At 49.2% G+C, this 17,613-nt stretch overlaps 1 protein-coding gene across 1 annotated transcript in view; it reads left to right on the top strand.

Annotated features, from left to right (window-relative positions):
- The window catches only part of SH3PXD2B (SH3 and PX domains 2B), a 99,855-nt gene that overhangs the window by 26,062 nt on the left and 56,180 nt on the right, over nt 1-17,613 (top strand). The window contains exon 2 of the mRNA XM_012649703.1: nt 5,385-5,465. Within this exon, the coding sequence (XP_012505157.1) occupies nt 5,385-5,465 (81 nt within the window). The remainder of the gene's footprint in view (nt 1-5,384; nt 5,466-17,613) is intronic.

Genomic DNA, 17,613 nt, shown 5'->3' with positions numbered 1-17,613 from the left:
CAGTTCAGTATCTTTTCGAATACAAGGAATGTCCTAATACTTCATACATATATGCATATTTGTATTAAATGAGATATTCTCAAGTAACTCAAGGAACATGAATATTAAGCAAATACCACGTTAAAAAGAGTTAAGTGGACAGCCAAGTGTGGTGGCTCATGCCTATAGTCCCAGTATTTTGAGAGGCCAAGGCCGAAGCATAGCTTGAGGCCAGGAATTTGAGACCAGCCTCAGCAAGAGCGAGACCCCGTCTCTACAAAAAACAGAATAATTAGCCACGTGCGGTGGCGCCTATAGTTCCAGCTCCTCAGGAGGCTGAGGCAGGAGGATTGCTTGAGCCCAGGAGTTGGAGGCTGCAGTGAGCTATGATGACGCCACTGCACTTTAGCCTGGGCAATAGAGCAAGATCCTGTGTAGATAAAATAAAATAAAATACATTCTGGATATAAGTCCTTTGTCAGACGGGCAGCACATGTTCTGAGAGTTGTACCGTTGAAAAAGTTTTAGTGTCATTTCCAGAGAACGTGACATGGAGTATGTAAATCTATACAGGAAATCTGCTTTTAAAAAAAAAAATTATTTCATTTTTTACATTGTGTTAACATATACATGGCATAAAATTTACCATTTCAACCATTTTCAAGTGTACGGTTCAGTGGCATTAAGTACACTCACAGTTACGTAACCATCACCACCATCCATCTCCAGAACTTTTTCCATCTCCCTACATGGAAACTCTGTACCCATCAGACAACAACCCCCCATTCCACCCTCCCTGGCAGCCACCATTCTACTTTCTGCCTCTGTGAATTTGACTGCTCTCTAGGTACCTCTTATACTCATACAGTATTTGTCCTTTTGTAACTGGCTTCCTTCATGAAGTATAATGTCCTCCAGGTTCATCCACCTTGTAACATATGTCAGAATTTCCTTCCTTTTCTAAGGCTGAATAATGTTCCATTGTGTGTACAAGCCACCTTTTCTTTATCCATGCATCCATCAATGTCCACCTTTTGGCTGTCGTGAGTAATGCTGCCATGAGGAAGTCTCTTTTCAACTCCTAACACCAAGCCACTGAGCATTATCTAGGTTTGCAATGTAATCTAAAAGCCAAGGTCTAGCGTGTTAGGGTTACTTTGGTTCTAAGGAACAGAACCAACTCAAACTGATTTAAACAAGGGACTATTTTGGGTCAGTGAAATGCCCAGGATTCGGGCTGGACAATTCACAGGGGTTCAAATGCTGCCACAGGGTCTCAACCCTCCTCTCTCGCTCTGGTTCTGCTTTCGTCTGTGTGGCAGGCACTTTATCCTGGTGTCGGCTTCTCCCCTTCCAGCTAGACATTGCCATACACAAAAGGGTCTCTGCCCCAATAGTGCCATCAAAGTCCCAGAATTAGGTCTCATCAACCTAGCTTGGGTCATGTGCCCATTCCTGCAGCGTCATGTGACCAGGGCCAGGCCTGGGAGACACACCCATCCCCATGAGAAAGACTAGGGCAGGGAGGGGGGCGATTCTCCAAGGGAAATCAGGGTGCTATTACCAAAACGGGGGCGCGGGGGTGGGTACCAGACAAACAGGAACATGGGACAACCACTGTGAGGGAAAACTAACTTTGCGCTCCTAATATATGCCAGGCATCGAGCATGGCCCCATCTCCATTAGTCATTGTGGCTAATCCTCGGGAGAGATTACTGTCCCCATTTCAGAGAGACGAGCACTGTGGCCAGAGAGATCATTGCCTCGTGAGCCTCACCAGCAGCAAGCTGGCTCTGGGACCCACGGCACGTGCTCTCTCACCAGCCCCCAAACCAGGATGGGGACAAAGCCCTGCAGTAGGACATTTCTCATTAAGAAGTTAGGACTGTGCCTAAAAGTGCAGACATCAAATTGTGCTCAGAGGTTGATTCCAATAAACCAATTAGGCTTGCCGCACAGTCCTTGTACCGTACGTACAGAACTTGAAAAATTGTAAACATGAGGTCAGAGATGAATTGCATAAGCGGATTTTTTTTTCCATTTATGGGAGTATGCTTTTTGTTGGTTGTAAGAAAAAAATCTTTGATGACTTTTCTTTGTATTTTTTTCCTTGTTTTTTAATCCCCTTTGGCAATGTCCTTGACAGAGAGTCATCCAAACATGGCTTGAACATCCCCAATGACAGGGACCTTTGGTATGGTATTTTCCCTTTCTGGCCTCAGTTTACCCCTTTGGGAGATGAGGCCATTAGATTAGCTGCATTCCGTGGTCCCTTTCCGCTCCGGCTTCTTGTCGGTGGTGCAGAAGGCTCCTTACTCACGTCCCTGCCCCTCTTCACACCATTTCCACACAGCAGCTGGGGGGATATAGATGGATATTTTTAAATACATCCACCGGATCATGTCACACACCTCCCCCTACCCTTTAAACCTCTTGAGGAGAATAAAATCCGGACTTCGCAGCCTGCAGCCCCTGGTCATGAGCTGCTGCCTCCTCCCCAGCCCCTGTCTCCCACAGCTCTGACCTGCCATGACGGTCTCCTGTTCCTCACACAGGCCAGGCACTTTCCAGCCTCCGCACCCTTTTCCTACTTTTCTTTCTGCCTAGAACACCCTTTCCTCAGCTCTCAGACGACCAGCTCCTCATCCCTTGGGTCTCAGTTTGGAGCTTGCCTCCTCAGAAGGCCTTCCCCTCCAAGACCACTCGACCTAAGTCACCAGCCCCCACCGGCCCCCTTCGTACTCTGGCACAGAAGGCTTTGGGATCCCTCCCAGCACTTACAGTTGTTTGTAATTACAGACAGGTTTGCTGGTTTATTGCCTTTCTTCCCACTTTCCAAGGGCAGAGTCTCAATCTTTCTTGCTCACCCCTGTAGCCCAGTGCCTAGCAGAGGGCCTGGCACACAGTAGGTGCTTAATAAATGTTGCAGAATGAATGAATGGGAACCATCCAAAATCTCCATTCTGGAGTCTTAAAGCAGGATTGAAAGCTACAGAAGCAGACTTGAAGTCCTCTTTTTAAATAACACTTACCATGACTGTTTAGGTAGTTTTAGAAATGTAGGTTTCTTTTGTTGAAAAGTCACCTTTCTGAGAGATGGCTAACCTTACCTCCCGAAGGGTGCCTTGGTCTGTTCTCTGGCTCCGTGAGTTACCTAGGGACAGCAAGCACAAACAAGGCAGAAGCGGGGGGGCGAGATGCCCAAGTCCTCAGTGTCGAAATAGTCTGTTTTTATGAGCAGGGGTGGGGTAGGCATTGGGGAATCAGAGCACAGGGTGCTAAGAATTCTTGAATGTTCTCTCTGCCTGGCAAGGAGCTCAGGGCTTTGCCTCTTATAACCATCACAGCTCTGCATGAGATGGCCTTGGCTTGGTGACCCGATTTTACAGACAAGAAAGCTGACATTCCAAGAGTTAGGAAATTGTGTGATCTAGAGCTTCTTGACTACAGAGGCCAAGTTCCTTCCTCTCTGCCATGCTTCTCTGAAATCAAATCCTTGTTGGATTTGGAGAGGCCATGCCTGGTGAGCTCCTTGGCTTGGCATTCAAGGCCACCTCCCATCTTGTCTTGATTTATCTTTCCATTTTTCATCTCTTCTCACCAGGAGAACCTTCTATAAGTCCATGGTGCTCACACTGGGCTCTGGCTCCAGCCCCTGAAGCTGCTCTACCTCTCTCTGTTTTGAATGTGCGGGTATCCTCGTAAGAACTCATTTGAAAAGAGACTTTGGCTAAAACCACTTTGGAAACCCCTGCCGGGTGCAGTATGCCCTCACCCTGAGCTGGTTTTTTCCACCCTCATCCCCCTGCACCCACAGCCTCTCCGTTGCTCTCCTGTTGTCCAAATCCTACATGTCTGTCAAGATACACCACAATAGCTCCAAGCTTCAGAGGTCTGTCTCCTGCCCTGCTTCCTGTATCAATCAGGACTAGATTACAGGTGTCAGAAACCCAATTTATACTGGCTGCAAAAGTAATTCAAGAGAGCGGGTGTGGCCCAAGACATAATTATTGGCCCAGGAAACTGGACAGTCCAGGAATAGATTTAGCTTCAAGCAGAGCTGGACATAAGAACCGGGCTGTGTCATCAGGAATCTACAGACAGTGGCTTCTTTCTCAGGCAGACACCCCACAGGTGATGATGAGATGGCCCCCAGCAGCTCCACATCCTCATGGCCTCACAACCCCAGTAGGGAGCTTGTCTTCCTCAAGAGTTGGAGCTAAAGTCCCAGGGCTGACTCTTCCTGGCTCTGATTGGCCCATTCAGGTCACATGCTCTCCCTTCACCAATCATGATGGATGGCAAATGTACCCACCTCCTTATCTACGGGGATGAGCTGAAGGTAGGGAAGGAGGTTCCCAGGAGAAAGTCAAGGTGCTGTGGTTGGAAATATTAATAACAGATGTCCATTGTGCACGTGTTGCTTATCTTCATTTACATATGTGTTGTCTCACCAGCTAATCCTGAGCTCATGGAGGACAGGGGCCCTGCCTGTGATCCCCGTGGCCTCTAACAATACTGAGCCCCTCGTGTTTGCACAGCATTTCTGTTTCCAAAGAGCTTTCACATATGTACATATTTTAATTGTCACAACTACCCTATAGCAAGGCATCGTTTGTGTAAGCCTAGAGTGGGCTCCACGTGTGCTGAACCCTCAGCCCTCAGGTGTCCAGCTGGTGTCCAGGGCCACCAAAGGCCCCAGCCAGGAGCTCTGACCTCCAACAGGCACCTCAGTCTGCCCGAATTTGTTGTCGATTTATTGTTTTCTGTATGTGTTGTCACTTGTGACAAAGGTTGGAAACATAGCTCAGTGGTTTATAAAATGGATCCTCAACCTTAATTTTGTCAGATCCTCGTCTGTCCTGGAAAGTCGAAAAAGCAGGTGCTGTTAGCCCAATTCACAGATGGCAAGACTGAGACTCAAAGGGAAAAAGTAACTTGGCCCAGGTCCTCATTGGTGGGAAGGGCATGATGGCCCAGCCTGTGGAAATATAAGACGGCCAAGAGCTACAGGTCTCTGGGACTCCTTCTGACAAAAGTTAAAGGCTTTCAGAATGACTCTGGCAAGGCAGCCAGCCCTGTGGCTCTCTGAGTTGAGCAGGGAGTAAGAAATCCTTACAGTGCTAAAAATCATAGCTTCTCCTGAGCTGACACTGTGCTGACGCTTCCCGTACTTGATGACATTTCATGCTTCGCACAGCTCTGGAGGTGGGGTTGTGATGCCCACTTTACTAAGGAGAAAGCTGAGGCTCAGAGAGAGCAAGTCACCCGTCCAGCTGGTCATTGGCAGAGCTGAGATTCAAACCCAGGTCTTTCTGACTCTGAACCTTGTGCTCTCCCCGGGTCCCAGAGAAGGGAAGGCCCCGGCTGGTGTTAACACCCATTTCTTCCGTCCCTCCCTCCAGGTCTACATCATCCGGGTCACGTGGTCCAGCGGGTCCACTGAGGCCATTTACCGACGCTACAGCAAGTTCTTTGACCTCCAGGTAAGGATTCGGGGTCTCTGGTGAGCTGCAGGGTGGACTTACTTTCCACTGTGACTTTCGAGTCCAGACTTTTTATTTCCTAGACTTAAAAATGATTTCCATTACTTTTGGGACATAAGTAATGTGCTTTATTCCTTTATGCCTTAATATTTAATATCTTGCCAGTAAGAGAAAGGATACCTGTTGAGTGCTCCGGCACGGAGGGTAATCTGGAAATCATTTCCACGGGGCTCTGGAGTGCACAGTTTGAACTTGGGTTTTGAATGATGGTCGTGTGTGCTGGTGAGCTCAGTTTGTTGAGTGTGTCTGGACCTCTTGGGGCCATGCAGCGTTGAAGACAGACCCGCATCTCTCGCTGCACCTCAGCCTCTCCCCTGGGCTCCACGCTCGGCTCCCGAAATGCTTGCTGTGCTCTGAGGGCGCCGCGCTCGTCCTCTCTCTCAAGGCCTTTGCACTCTCTGTTCCTCACCCAGAACACATTCCTGCACCTTCCTGACATACTCATTGGCTCGGGTAACCCTTCTGCCCTTCAGGACTCACCTCTGGGACGCCTTGTCTGACTTCGTTCCCTGGCCAGCACGGGCCACCTATTCTGTGCCCCCAGGGCTCTGTGTATCCCTGTGAGTTGACGTTGCTTGTCTGTCTCCCCCTCGAGACTGTGACTGTCAGGCGCAGGAACCACGTGGTCTCCTTCCCCTCTCTCCTTAGTGTTTTATTCATAGCCTAGCAACCGTGTGTGTCCAGTCAGTGTTTGGCGAATGAATGAATGAGGAGTACATGAACGCATGAATACCACGTGCCCCACCAGTGTCACGGGGAGCTGGGCAGAATGTAGACAGCTCAGTATAAGCTCATGCCCACTAGGGTAAAGCGGCCCTAACCCGTGGGCCAGTAGTTTCATCTCGATGTCACCAAAGTCAGGTAACTCACAGCAGGTCTGAGAAGCCATGGCTCCTCCTGACAGGATATAAGAGGGTTCTGCGTGCCTGCCTCGGGGGCTGATGGGAACTCGCTTGCTTGGCTGCACTCGTGGTCAGGGGCTGCCTCAGCTTCCAAGCGGACCGGAGTCTGCATTCTGAGACGACTATCTGCCTTTTCTCTGTGCAGCAGTCAGGACACTTCAGTCACAAGTGACAGAAACCCAACTCAAACTGGTTGAAAGACACAGGGGGGTTTTGGCTTGTGTAACTTAAGAAATTCTGCAGGCTTCAGGCACCGCTTAATCCAGGGTTTTTCAGTGTCACCTGACCTGGCTTGTTCCTCTCTTTCCACATTCCTGTTTCCATGGTGTTGGCTTTATCCTCAGATCCCACATGATTGCAAAATGGCTACAGCAGCTCTGGGCTCGCACCCAGCAGGAAAGAGTAAAAGTCACTCATCAGAAGTCCCATGGTGTGTCATAGGCTCATCTCCACGCCAGTCAATATGAGTGAGCAATGTGCCAGCCAATGGGCTTGCCTGGGTCCCTGCTCCACCCCTGAAGTAAAGGGGGCGGAGACTGAGACCTGGAGAAAAGTAGATTCCCAAACAGCTGTGATCAGAGATAAAGTAGACATTTCTGGGCTGTCCCAGCCCCTGTTCTTTGCACATTATCCTGTCTCTTCACCTCACATGTTCTCTCAGAAGGTTGAGTGATATTAACCACAGGCATCTTTAATTGTTCCAGAAAATGTTGAACAGAGAATTTTCAGAGCCTGGATTCCATTATTTCAAAGGGGGAGGGGAGATTAATGTGCTCCTTCCTAACCGGTTTTCCCAAACGCCCACATAACAATCTGCCAAGAGTCATTGCACAATGTAAAGCAATTGGCACACCAGTTACCTAATTATTTAAAATGCAATGAACTTGTTAGTGATGTTTTGTGTTCAGTATGCAATGATATCAAACAGTATCATATACAAATTATATTTTTCTTCTGCCCTGCAGCAAACACGAACTGCATGGAAAAAAAACAAAAAAGCAGTGTGTTAAAGATGCTAAGATACCATCTAAAGTGGACTTGGCAGGAGCAAACACCAGGGCCGGGGAAGAAAGATCTAAACCCTGGGGGAAGGAAGGGAGGGTGATATTTCAATGCCGTGAGCAGGAGGCACAATCCTGGTTGAGAATGACTGAGATACAAACGGAGGGCCCTCCACAGCCTTTACCCGGATCCATGCGTGGTTTATGCAGATTCATTACAGCAGGTCTTCAGTTTGGAGAGTGAATGTTGGGTAAACATTTTTGCTGGGCTGACTTTTCCTGCAGTGAGGTCTGGATAGAGGGGGCCACCCGTATTTTGCTTTCAGAGGCTTCTTGCCTGCCTGACACCTCCAAGAAGGAGCGGAGCGGGTAGGGAACAATGACAGACATGACTGTTATCCCAGGGGTTACATCCACAGAGCACAGCCCACTCTGCTAGCTTAGGCACAGAGAGAGGGGTGGGGTTGGATTTATGGGAGGAGGCAGGCGTGTTCCCTGGAACCCAGAGCAGAAAATGCAGCCAGCCTCACAAGGGCACGGAATTGGCTGACAGCTCCCGGGCTGTCTGTCTTTGCAACCTCAGGACCTCCCCTCAGGCCTGCTTTGCTTCCCACCAGCCTCTCTGGGCCAGCTTTCTCCACTTGCCCATTGGCCCACATCCCCAAGAGCATCCCCAGTGAGCACCTTCGGTCCCCGAGTTGAAGTGTTCTTCCCTGTCATCAGCTCATCAGAGTGTCTGGGTGCTGATTCCAATCTCCAGAAGAGACAATCTGGTTGTCCCGAGGGTCCTGGGTTAGAGTCCACCACCCGGCCTGTCAGCTATAGCTGGGGAGGTGAGGGTCATTGGTACAGGGTCATCTCGAGGGGATTTGATGAGAAGGGGCGAGGGAGAGGGCCCGGAAGTGCCTGTGCAAATGTTGATTGCTAACATTTTGATGCACATCTACACAGACTGTGTTATCTGAGTTCCCTGTTCTAGCACAGCCTAAGGCTTAAGACCTTGGCTTCACTGACAGACCTGAGTTCAGTCTCAGCTTTGCCTTTTCGTTTCCCAGCTGGAAGTCACCTCTGTCTGCTTCTGAGCCTCAGTTTCCTCATCTGCATAGTAGGAATGAAAGCACTTTCTTCACGCATTGGTTTCGACAGTTAAACGAGATATGCCTGGCTCAGTAAGTAAGTTGGCTGTCATCCCTCCCCCCACACAGATGTGACTTGCCCAAGGACACATCCTTTGGGAATGCTTGAGCCAAAGTTTGATCATGAGTCTGCCGGGCCCAAAGCCAGTGCTCCCTCCACTCTCCTGTTCTGACTGAACTTTTTTATTTCTACCAGAACTTAAAAGTAAGATTTTCCTCCCTGCTCAGCATAATTGGTAATAATTGGGCATTTGCTGTAACATAAGCAGCCACCTCAGGCTTCTCTCCCATAACAAAGTTGTCTTTTAAAGACAGGGTTTCAGCCGGCTTCCAAGAGTCCCAGATGGGCAGCCGGGGTTGGAAAGTCACAGAATTCCAGAGGGTCCTGCTCATTCTGGAAGCATCCTGGACCCTCCCCCCAACACACGCCAGCGGGGGAAGCTGGAAGAGGTTAGGGCAGGACCATACCAGCCCAAGTCAGCTGTTCCTGAGGACAGTGAGGGGCCAGCCCGTGTGAGACCGCAACACCCTGAAGTTAGATGATTTCATGATTCCACCCTCCCTCCCTCCTGTCTGGCGAGCAGCCTTGGTTTTTTCAGAAGTAACTTGGCTCCAAGACTGTGGGGAGGGCCGAGTTTCATGGAAGAGAAGCTAGGCCAGTGTGGCGTAATAGGAAAAGCAGAGGACTCGGTCAGGAGACCTGGGGCCCAGCCACCCTCCAGCTGTGTGGCCTCGGGCATACCCCTTCTTTAACCCCTCTGTGCCCAGGTGTCCTCGTCGGTGCCATGGGGTGATGACAATAGAAACAGCTGGTATTTCTGGAGCACTGAATGTGGGCCTCCATCCTGCTAATCATCTAGGTGCAATGACTCATTTAATCCTCGAGACTAGCTTATCAAATTACACAGATGAAGAAGCCCAAGCTCAGAGAGGTTAAGTCGTTTGCCCAAGGTCACACCGCTAGTGAGCATCAGAACTCAAGACTTCTTAGATTTGAAGCTGGGCAGGTGACCCCACGGTCCACACTCTTAGCCACTCTGCTGTCTCTTGTGGCTCTTCACAAGGTTCTTGTGGGTTAAAATTGATGATCTGTGTCCAGAAGAGGCACATCTATAGGGACAGAAAGCAGAAGAGTGGTTGCCAGAGGCTAGAGGAAGCGGGCTATGGGGAGAGACTGCTAAAGGGTACTAGGTATCTTTTGGGGGTAATGAAAATGTTCTGGAAATAGTGGTAATGGTTGCATAACCTTGTGAGTATACTAAACTACTGAATTGTATACTTTTAAAGGGTGACTTTTGTGGTGTGTGAAGTATATCTCAGTTTTTTTTAAAAAGGGACAGTGTGTGCTGGGCTGCTGAGCACTGAGCAAATGTCAGCTGTTAGGATTATCCATGGGTGTCGGTTGCTGCTAGGGATTGGCATAAAGATTAGAGGAAGAGATGATGCCAGTTAATAGAGTGGTTAAGATTCTGGATTTTGGAATCAGACAGGGCTGGGCTTTGATCCAAATTCTGCCACTTGCTGGCCATGAGATCTTGTTTGCATCAGAACTGTTTCGGGTGCAGATGACAGAAACCCAATCAAGATGGATTATTCAAAAAGAACATTGATTAGCTGAGTGTAACAGAGAAGTCTGAGAGTATTTGGGCTTCAGGTGTGGCTGGATCTAGGGACTACAGTGTCAATGAGAACTTTGTCTTTCTCCAATTCTTGCCTTCCTTTGTGTCCAGGCCAGGTTGTGTCCAGTATGGTGGTAGCCACAGCTCCAGGCTGTATCCAGCAGATCAGCACAGTGACTCTGGGGGAAAAGAGAGCCCCAGCAGTTGAAGCGAAGGTCTCATTGCTCATTGGTCACACAACCAGGCCATTTGGGGCCAGCCCAGGAACTGAAAGTAGAATCAGCGTCCTGCCAACAAAATAGACTAACGGAGTGGTGGGGGAAGCCCACTCCGGTGGGGGCAGGACATTCAGGCAGAGGACACAGCCTGCAGAGAGGCCGCTCAGGTAGTCGCAGCATAGCCTGGGCTTCTCTGGGGGAAAGAGACTCATAGTCACCAATGAGAAGGTCCCCTTTATGAGGGTTTGCCTCCTAACTTGGTTTCCTGACTTGCTTATCTTAGAAAAGCCAGACATTCATGGTCACACCTGCCACTACTAGTTGACATCTGGTCACATGTGTCATTCACTTGAGGGTAGAAGGGATGAGATAGAGCCCTAGGCTTGGAATAGGAGCACCTGGTGTCGGGTGCTTCCCTTTCTCTTATCAGCTGTGTGGCCTGGGGCAGGCCACTCAGCCTCTCTGAGCCTCCCCTTCTGCCCTAGCCTGGGCCTGCACCAGAGTCCATCAGAGTGCAGCAGAAGGAGCTGGTGTCCAAGCAGGGCACTGGGGTTGACCAGAATGCCCACAGAGCTGAGGGCAGTGCCTAGTGAAAATGTGACTTGGTTGAGCCAGGCAGTACTAGTATCAGCAGTTGGTTATTAGAATGTGCCAGGTGTCCGTCTTGTATGCTGTCTCATAAGCACGAGGTCAGTATTGTGTCCATTTCACAGACGGGAAAACTGAAGCTCAGAGAGGCAGAGTCATGTGCCCAGCTGGGGTTCCAGCCCAGGTGTGGCTGGGTTGAACCCTGTGCTCCTGGCACTGCACCTCCCTGCCTCCCTCAGGGCCAGTGTTGCCTTCAACTCTGTGTAGTCAAAGATGGATTTGCCCGCATGGAGCCCTGCCCACAGCTGCGCCTGTTGAAGGCCCAGTTGTCTCCTCCCCGTAAGATGCAGCAGAGTTTATCCTGCAGAGGGCGGTTCTGAGCATAGCTTGAGCTCTCCGCAAATAGGTCTCAGACGGGTGAGGGGTCTACTTTACACTGTGCCATGCGACCTTTGCCCACTGGTTCATTGTCGCCCAGGCCAGGGCCATGGTTGTCATTGGAGCCAGGGCTCACACAGGCAGTTAAACATTTGCTGAACCAGACCCTGGGCTGGCACAGGGGACCCAAATGAATCTGTGCTTTCTGCAAGCCCTCAGTGTAGTGGGGAAAAGCACATGTTACTCCAGATAAAGGTGAATCCAGGTGTTCAGAGAAGGACCTCTCTTTCTCTCCTAGCCCAAGAGCTCAGGCAGGGCCTGCTTCCCAGAGGAGGCGACATCTAAGCAGGGTCTTGGCAGTGAATAAGGAGTTGCCCCTCCAACAAGTTGGAGAAGGGCATTCCACGTAGAGCGCACCACATGAGCAAAAGTGCAGGGGTGTGAGGGAGCAGAATCCTAGCTGGGCATCTTGCAGGATTCTGACAGTGGCAGGGGGTATGGAGCCAGCTCAGTCACTCTGCCCGCCAGGGAGCTCTTGGGAGAAGCGCCAGCCACATCTGTAAGAAGAAACACTCCCTAGCTGGGAAGTCCATGCTGTGGGGATCCGGAACGGCCTTTCCAGCCGCTCCCCTTCTCCGCAAGCCGTGCAGCAGGGCACCGGGGGTTTGCAGGTCGAGCTGTTCTTAGACGCATCAAATCACAGAGCGGAGGCTGCACTTTGACCTTGCCTTTGTGCATCCAGAAAATGTCTCAAGTCATGCGACAAAAATCATTTATCTCCAATTTTGGTTGAGACAGGACTGCCCTGTCCCCTTCTGAGAGCCTGGTGCTACCACCTCTGCCCTCTTGGGGGTTTGACAGCCCCAAGTGCAGTTTGTAGGACTGTCTGCTCAGAATCCCCCACACTTGAACGCAGAGGCCAAAGGGAAGGGAGTGTTTTCTTCCATCTTTTCTGGGGGCAGGTATGGGGTTGGCAGAACCAAAGAGTTCTCACTCTGTAGGCAGACTTTGCCCAGCTGGGAAACCTTCCCAGTGAAATCCTAGCCAGCAGCTGGCCCAAGACTCCACTAACTATATTTATCCAAATGCTGCCTTTGCTCCATCCTCAGACACGCTTTTTTCCCCCAGACATTATCTTCTGCAGTTGGAGTATGCATGCCTCCAATGTGTTGTGCACACTCAAATGGAATATTTTTCCCTTCCCCTGAAAAGCCATTACCACATGGATGGTGTGTAGCTGAGAAAATACAGTAGCTGCCCTTTTCCAACACAGTTAACAATTCCTTATTTCTAAAATTGAAAGAGGCATGATTATCTTGGGCAATTGCATCTAAACTCAAATCCAGGCCCTGTCGCTGCCACCTGGAGTGTAATTTCTCCTCTCCTAGACAGTAGCTGACCAAACCAGTTAGCCACTTTTTCTCATTCGTTTGTTCTTTCATTCATTCATTCATTCTTTGCACAAATATCTACCAGGTGCCTACCACGTACCAGCGAGGAGGTGGTGGGCAGAAGAGAGGACAGTGGGACTGATAAGGAGGTTGGGCTGAGAAAATGCAGACCTAGACTTGGGGGGAGCAGTAAGTTTGGAGAGAAGTGGACAGAGAGGAGGTGGCAGCTGCCTCTGCATGGCATGTCCTGGACACCAGGGCATGCTGACATTTAGACCAGCTCATTGAGGGGACAAAATCCCCAAAGACAACAAACCACACATATGCTACAGCAGGCCCAGGTGCGTTGTCGTGTCCAGGGCCCTAAAACCCCTGCCCCAAGGGCCACGTGCTTCCTGCCAGCCTGCACATGATGGTCCCAGCCTTTCTCCACTTCCTGAGCCGGCTCCTCTGGGGCTTCAGGCTTTTGTGATATTGAGAGAGTACACCCCTCCCAAGGCCAGTCTCGATGGCTGCTGCTAACGCAAACCACGTGCGGCTCTCGCCGCCAGTCTCCACGGTGTTTGTCTTGGACAGCGTGTCTCGTGTTCCCTCTGCCACAGCTGATGTCTTGAAAACTGCTGATGGAGTATTCTCTCCTTCTCCTTGGAAGCCTGTGATGTGGCAACTTGACGTGATTCCTGCCCCCACAATGACTCATCTTCCTCCTTGGTTTCCAGTCCTCCTGGCCCTGAGCACCACTTCTTTAGTTATCTGCAGGGAGAGCAGGGGTGATGGGTTTCCTCGTTACCAAGGCTGACATCTGTGATTGGATTTGGCCAGGCATGCCGCTGGTCCCGCTGCTGCAGACAGCCTGGGTCTAGAGTCCATACGGAGTCCCTTGAAGCATCTACTTCAAGGCTTTTGGGTGCCAAGTGTGACAATTCTCTGCATAGAAGCAGCCTGTGGCCTGTGATGCCTCAAGAGCAGCTCTGCAATTAGAGCTCACAGGGCTCTAATCTCCCAACTTCTTTTTCCTTTTTTTTTTTGAGACAGAGTCTCACTTTGTTACCCGGGCTAGAGCGAGTGCCGTGGCATCAGCCTAGCTCACAGCAACCTCAAACTCCTGGGCTCAAGCGATCCTCCTGCCTCAGCCTCTCGAGTAGCTGGGACTACAGGTGTGAGCCACCACACCCGGCTAATTTTTTTTCTATTTTTAGTAGAGATGGGGGTCTCGCTCTTGCTCAGGCTGGTCTCGAACTCCTGACCTCAAGCAGTCCTCCTCCTTCCGCCTCCCAGAGTGCTAGGATTACAGGCATGAGCCACTGCTCCCAACTTCTTATATTCAGGCCTCGTCCTTGCAAATAGCAATCTCACAGACGACAGCTAACATTGATATGGTGATAAAGAAAACAAAATAAAACCAGATCCAGCCCTACACTATCTGGCATGGTAGCTACAAGTCACATGAGGCTATTTAGATATAAACTTAAATCAATTAAATAAGATTTTAAAATTCACTTCCTCAGCTGCAAGAGCAGCATTTTAAGTGCTCAGTAGTCACCTAGGGCTATTGGCTACTGTTTTGGACAGCACAGATACAGAACATTTCCCTCATTGCCAAAGGTTCTAGTGCTGCGGTCCCCAGCCCCTGGCCTGCTGACTAGTACCTGTCTGTGGCCTGTTAGGAACTGGGCCACACAGCAGGACGTGAGCAGAGCTTCATCTGTATTTACAGCCGCTCCCCATAGTTCACCATTTCCCCCCAAACCCCTCCATCTCTGGAACAATTGTCTTCCGCGAAAGCAGTCCCTGGTGCCAAAAAGTTTCGGGACTGCTATTCTAGTGGACAATCCACCTCCAAGCCACAGGGGGCATGTGGGCACTCTGAGGGGCTTTTTCCAACCTTAAAACACAGCCTCACAGTGAAATATTATCCACCCTAAAAAAGGAAGGAAATTCTGATACATGATACAATATGAAAGAACCTTGACATAATGCTCAGTGAAATATACCGGGCACGAAAGGACAACTACTGCATGATTCCACCTATGTGAGGGAGCTACAGCAGCCAAAGTCATTACCACAGGGAGAGAGGCGGGGAGTTGGTGTTTCCTGGGCACAGAGTTTCCGTTTCGGGTGATAAAGAGGGTCTGGAGGTGGATGGCGGTGATGGCTGCTCAACATGAATGTGCTTAATGCCACTGAACCGCACACTCCAATGTGGTTGGAATGGTAAATTTTATGTTGTGTATATTTAACACAATTTTTTAAAAAACCACACAGACTTCTAAAAGTTATCTGCAAACAGCTCTCAAAATAGTATATTCAATAGGGGCAGGGTGCAAGGAAGGGGGGAATTTCTTCCTGAGCATCTGGTGTGTCCCCCAAAGAGTTTACATACAGCATCCATTTCCACAGCCCCCTGCAGAGCAGGCTGCGACCCTCATTCAGCGGACGGCCAGGCAGGCTCGGGGGACGAGCTGTCTGGCCAAGGACACACAGCAGCATGAGGAAGCATCAGGATGTAACCCCAGGGCTGTCTGGTCCCCAGGGATGACATCTGTGGTTAAACTTTGCGTTTAAACCCAGATTTGCAGCATTTAAACCCAGATCTGCTGCCTCAAATAAATATTAATAAACTCAAATAAATATTAATAAGTAACACTAAGGGAGACACTTCAGTTCTTTGGGCCATGCCTACCTGGGTGAAAGCAAGTCGGGACGAGGGGTGAGGAAGCAACTTCCTAAGACCAGGCAGTGGAGACCACACGGAGGACCACATGCAGCACTGGGTGGGGACTCGAAAGGAACCCGAGAGAACGGAGATAGTCACGTTAGGGTGGATGGATCACAGTGCATTCTTTTTCAAAAAACAGTTTGCCTTTCATGGTGTTTCAACATCATCTTAACAAATAAAATTGAGAAGGGAAACAGAAGATAGTGTTAGGCAAAACCTATAAATCGCTAAAACTCTCTACAGCTGGGACTGATTTGTCACTCTGCTTTTGCAAAGAAAGCATGCTGTTCACATGTGCACGGAATATTAAACTTCCCTCATCGCAGGCCGGCGTTCATGTTCACATGACACTCTGAAGCCGCCTGCAAGAGGGATCTTAGGAAAGAGAAGGGGATTTAGACAACGATGCCAGGTGTGACCTCAGGCAAGTCCGCTGGCCTCCCTGCTCCCCAGTTTCCTCCTCTGTGACTTGGGGATCGTAGCAGTTATGTCACGGGGTTACTATGAAGGTCAGATGAAATCATGTGTTGGAGAAGACTTGTTGGCTGTCAACTGCTACACAAACACTGGTTGTGATTGCCAATTATTATTTAATATTAGTAACATGAAAATTATTCATCAGAGTTACTTAGCAAACATCTCCTAAAGCTGCCTCCCTAAAAGTTCACTCAGTTGCATTCATTGAGTGCATTCATTGGCTGAAAAAATTCGGCCAATTTTTTTAAATTAATAAACATTATTTTTTAGAGAAGTTTTAGGTTCACAGCAAAATTGACTGGCAAGTACAGAGCATTCCCATATACCTCCTTGTCTCCCGCAACACACACAACCTCCCCCACTATCAGCATCTGGTTCAGTCAGTTTTTATTAGTGCCTACTATGTGCCAGTATTGGCAAGCTCTTAGATTCCAAAAAAGAAAGCCTTCCTTTTCCAGTGAGGCTGCACTGTGGCCTCACCAGTCTCCGAATGACAGTGGCCCAAGCATTTCCCTATCACCATGCGGCACAGAGCAGGAGGCAATGATGGGAAACCACAAATAAGCTATGGGTTTAAACTGCCAGCGAGGAAGTGGAGAAAGAAGAACTCATATGCCATCGGTAAGAATGTAGACTAGTACAGCCACCATGGAGAACACTGTGGAGCATCTCCAAATAACTACGAATAGAACTACCCTGTGATCCAGCACTTCCACCACCGAGCATTCATCCAAAGGAAAGGAAATCAGTGTATTGAAGAGACATCTGCACCGCCATGTTTATTGCGGCACTATTCACAATAGCCAAGATGTGGAGTCAACCTACAGACGAGTGGATAAAGAAAATGTGGTGTATATACACAATGGAATACTATTCAGCCATAAAAAAGAATGCAATCCTGTCATTCGAGGCAACACGGATGGAACCGGAGGACATTATGTTAAGTGAAATAAACCAGGAACAGATAGTTCGACACCACATGTTCTCGCTTATATGGGGAAGCTAAAAAAAAGTTGATCTCATAAAAGTAAAAAGTAAAACAGAGGATACCAGAGGCTGGGCAGGGGGCAGCAGGGGTAGGGGATCGATAGGGAGAGATTTATTAAATCAGTAGTCCCCAACATTTTTGGCACCAGGGACTGGTTTCATGGAAGACAGTTTTTCCCCAGACCAGGGCGGGGTGGGGGGATGATTCAGACACATCTCACTGTGCAGTCAAACCACTATGCTAAGGATAATCTGTATTTGCAGCTGCTCCCCAGTGCTAGCATCACCGCCTCAGCTCCACCTCAGATCATGAGGGGTTAGAGTCTCATAAGGAGCTGCAACCTAGATCGCTCCCACATGCAGTTTACAGTAGGGTTCGTGCTAAAAATGAAATTTTTAATTTCATTTGAAAATGAAATCTTAGAAATTTAAAAATTAAAAGAAACTAGAAAGTGAAGGCCCAAAGCAAGCAAAAGGAAGGAAATAATTAAGATAAGAAATCAAGATCAGAAAAGCAGTAAAGAAAATCAGTGAAACTAGGCCTGGTGTGATGGCTCATGCCAGTAATCCTAGCACTCTGGGAGTCCTAGGCGGGAGGATCGCTCGAGGTCAGGAGTTCAAAACCAGCCTAAGCAAGAGCGAGACCCTGTCTCTACTAAAAAATAGAAAGAA

This window comes from Propithecus coquereli, unplaced genomic scaffold (genome assembly GCF_000956105.1).
Source record: "Propithecus coquereli isolate 6110/MARCELLA unplaced genomic scaffold, Pcoq_1.0 Scaffold301, whole genome shotgun sequence".
NCBI lineage: Eukaryota > Metazoa > Chordata > Mammalia > Primates > Indriidae > Propithecus > Propithecus coquereli.
The sequence above is the reverse complement of the archived record's forward strand: the minus strand, read 5'-3'. Positions and strand labels throughout refer to the sequence as shown.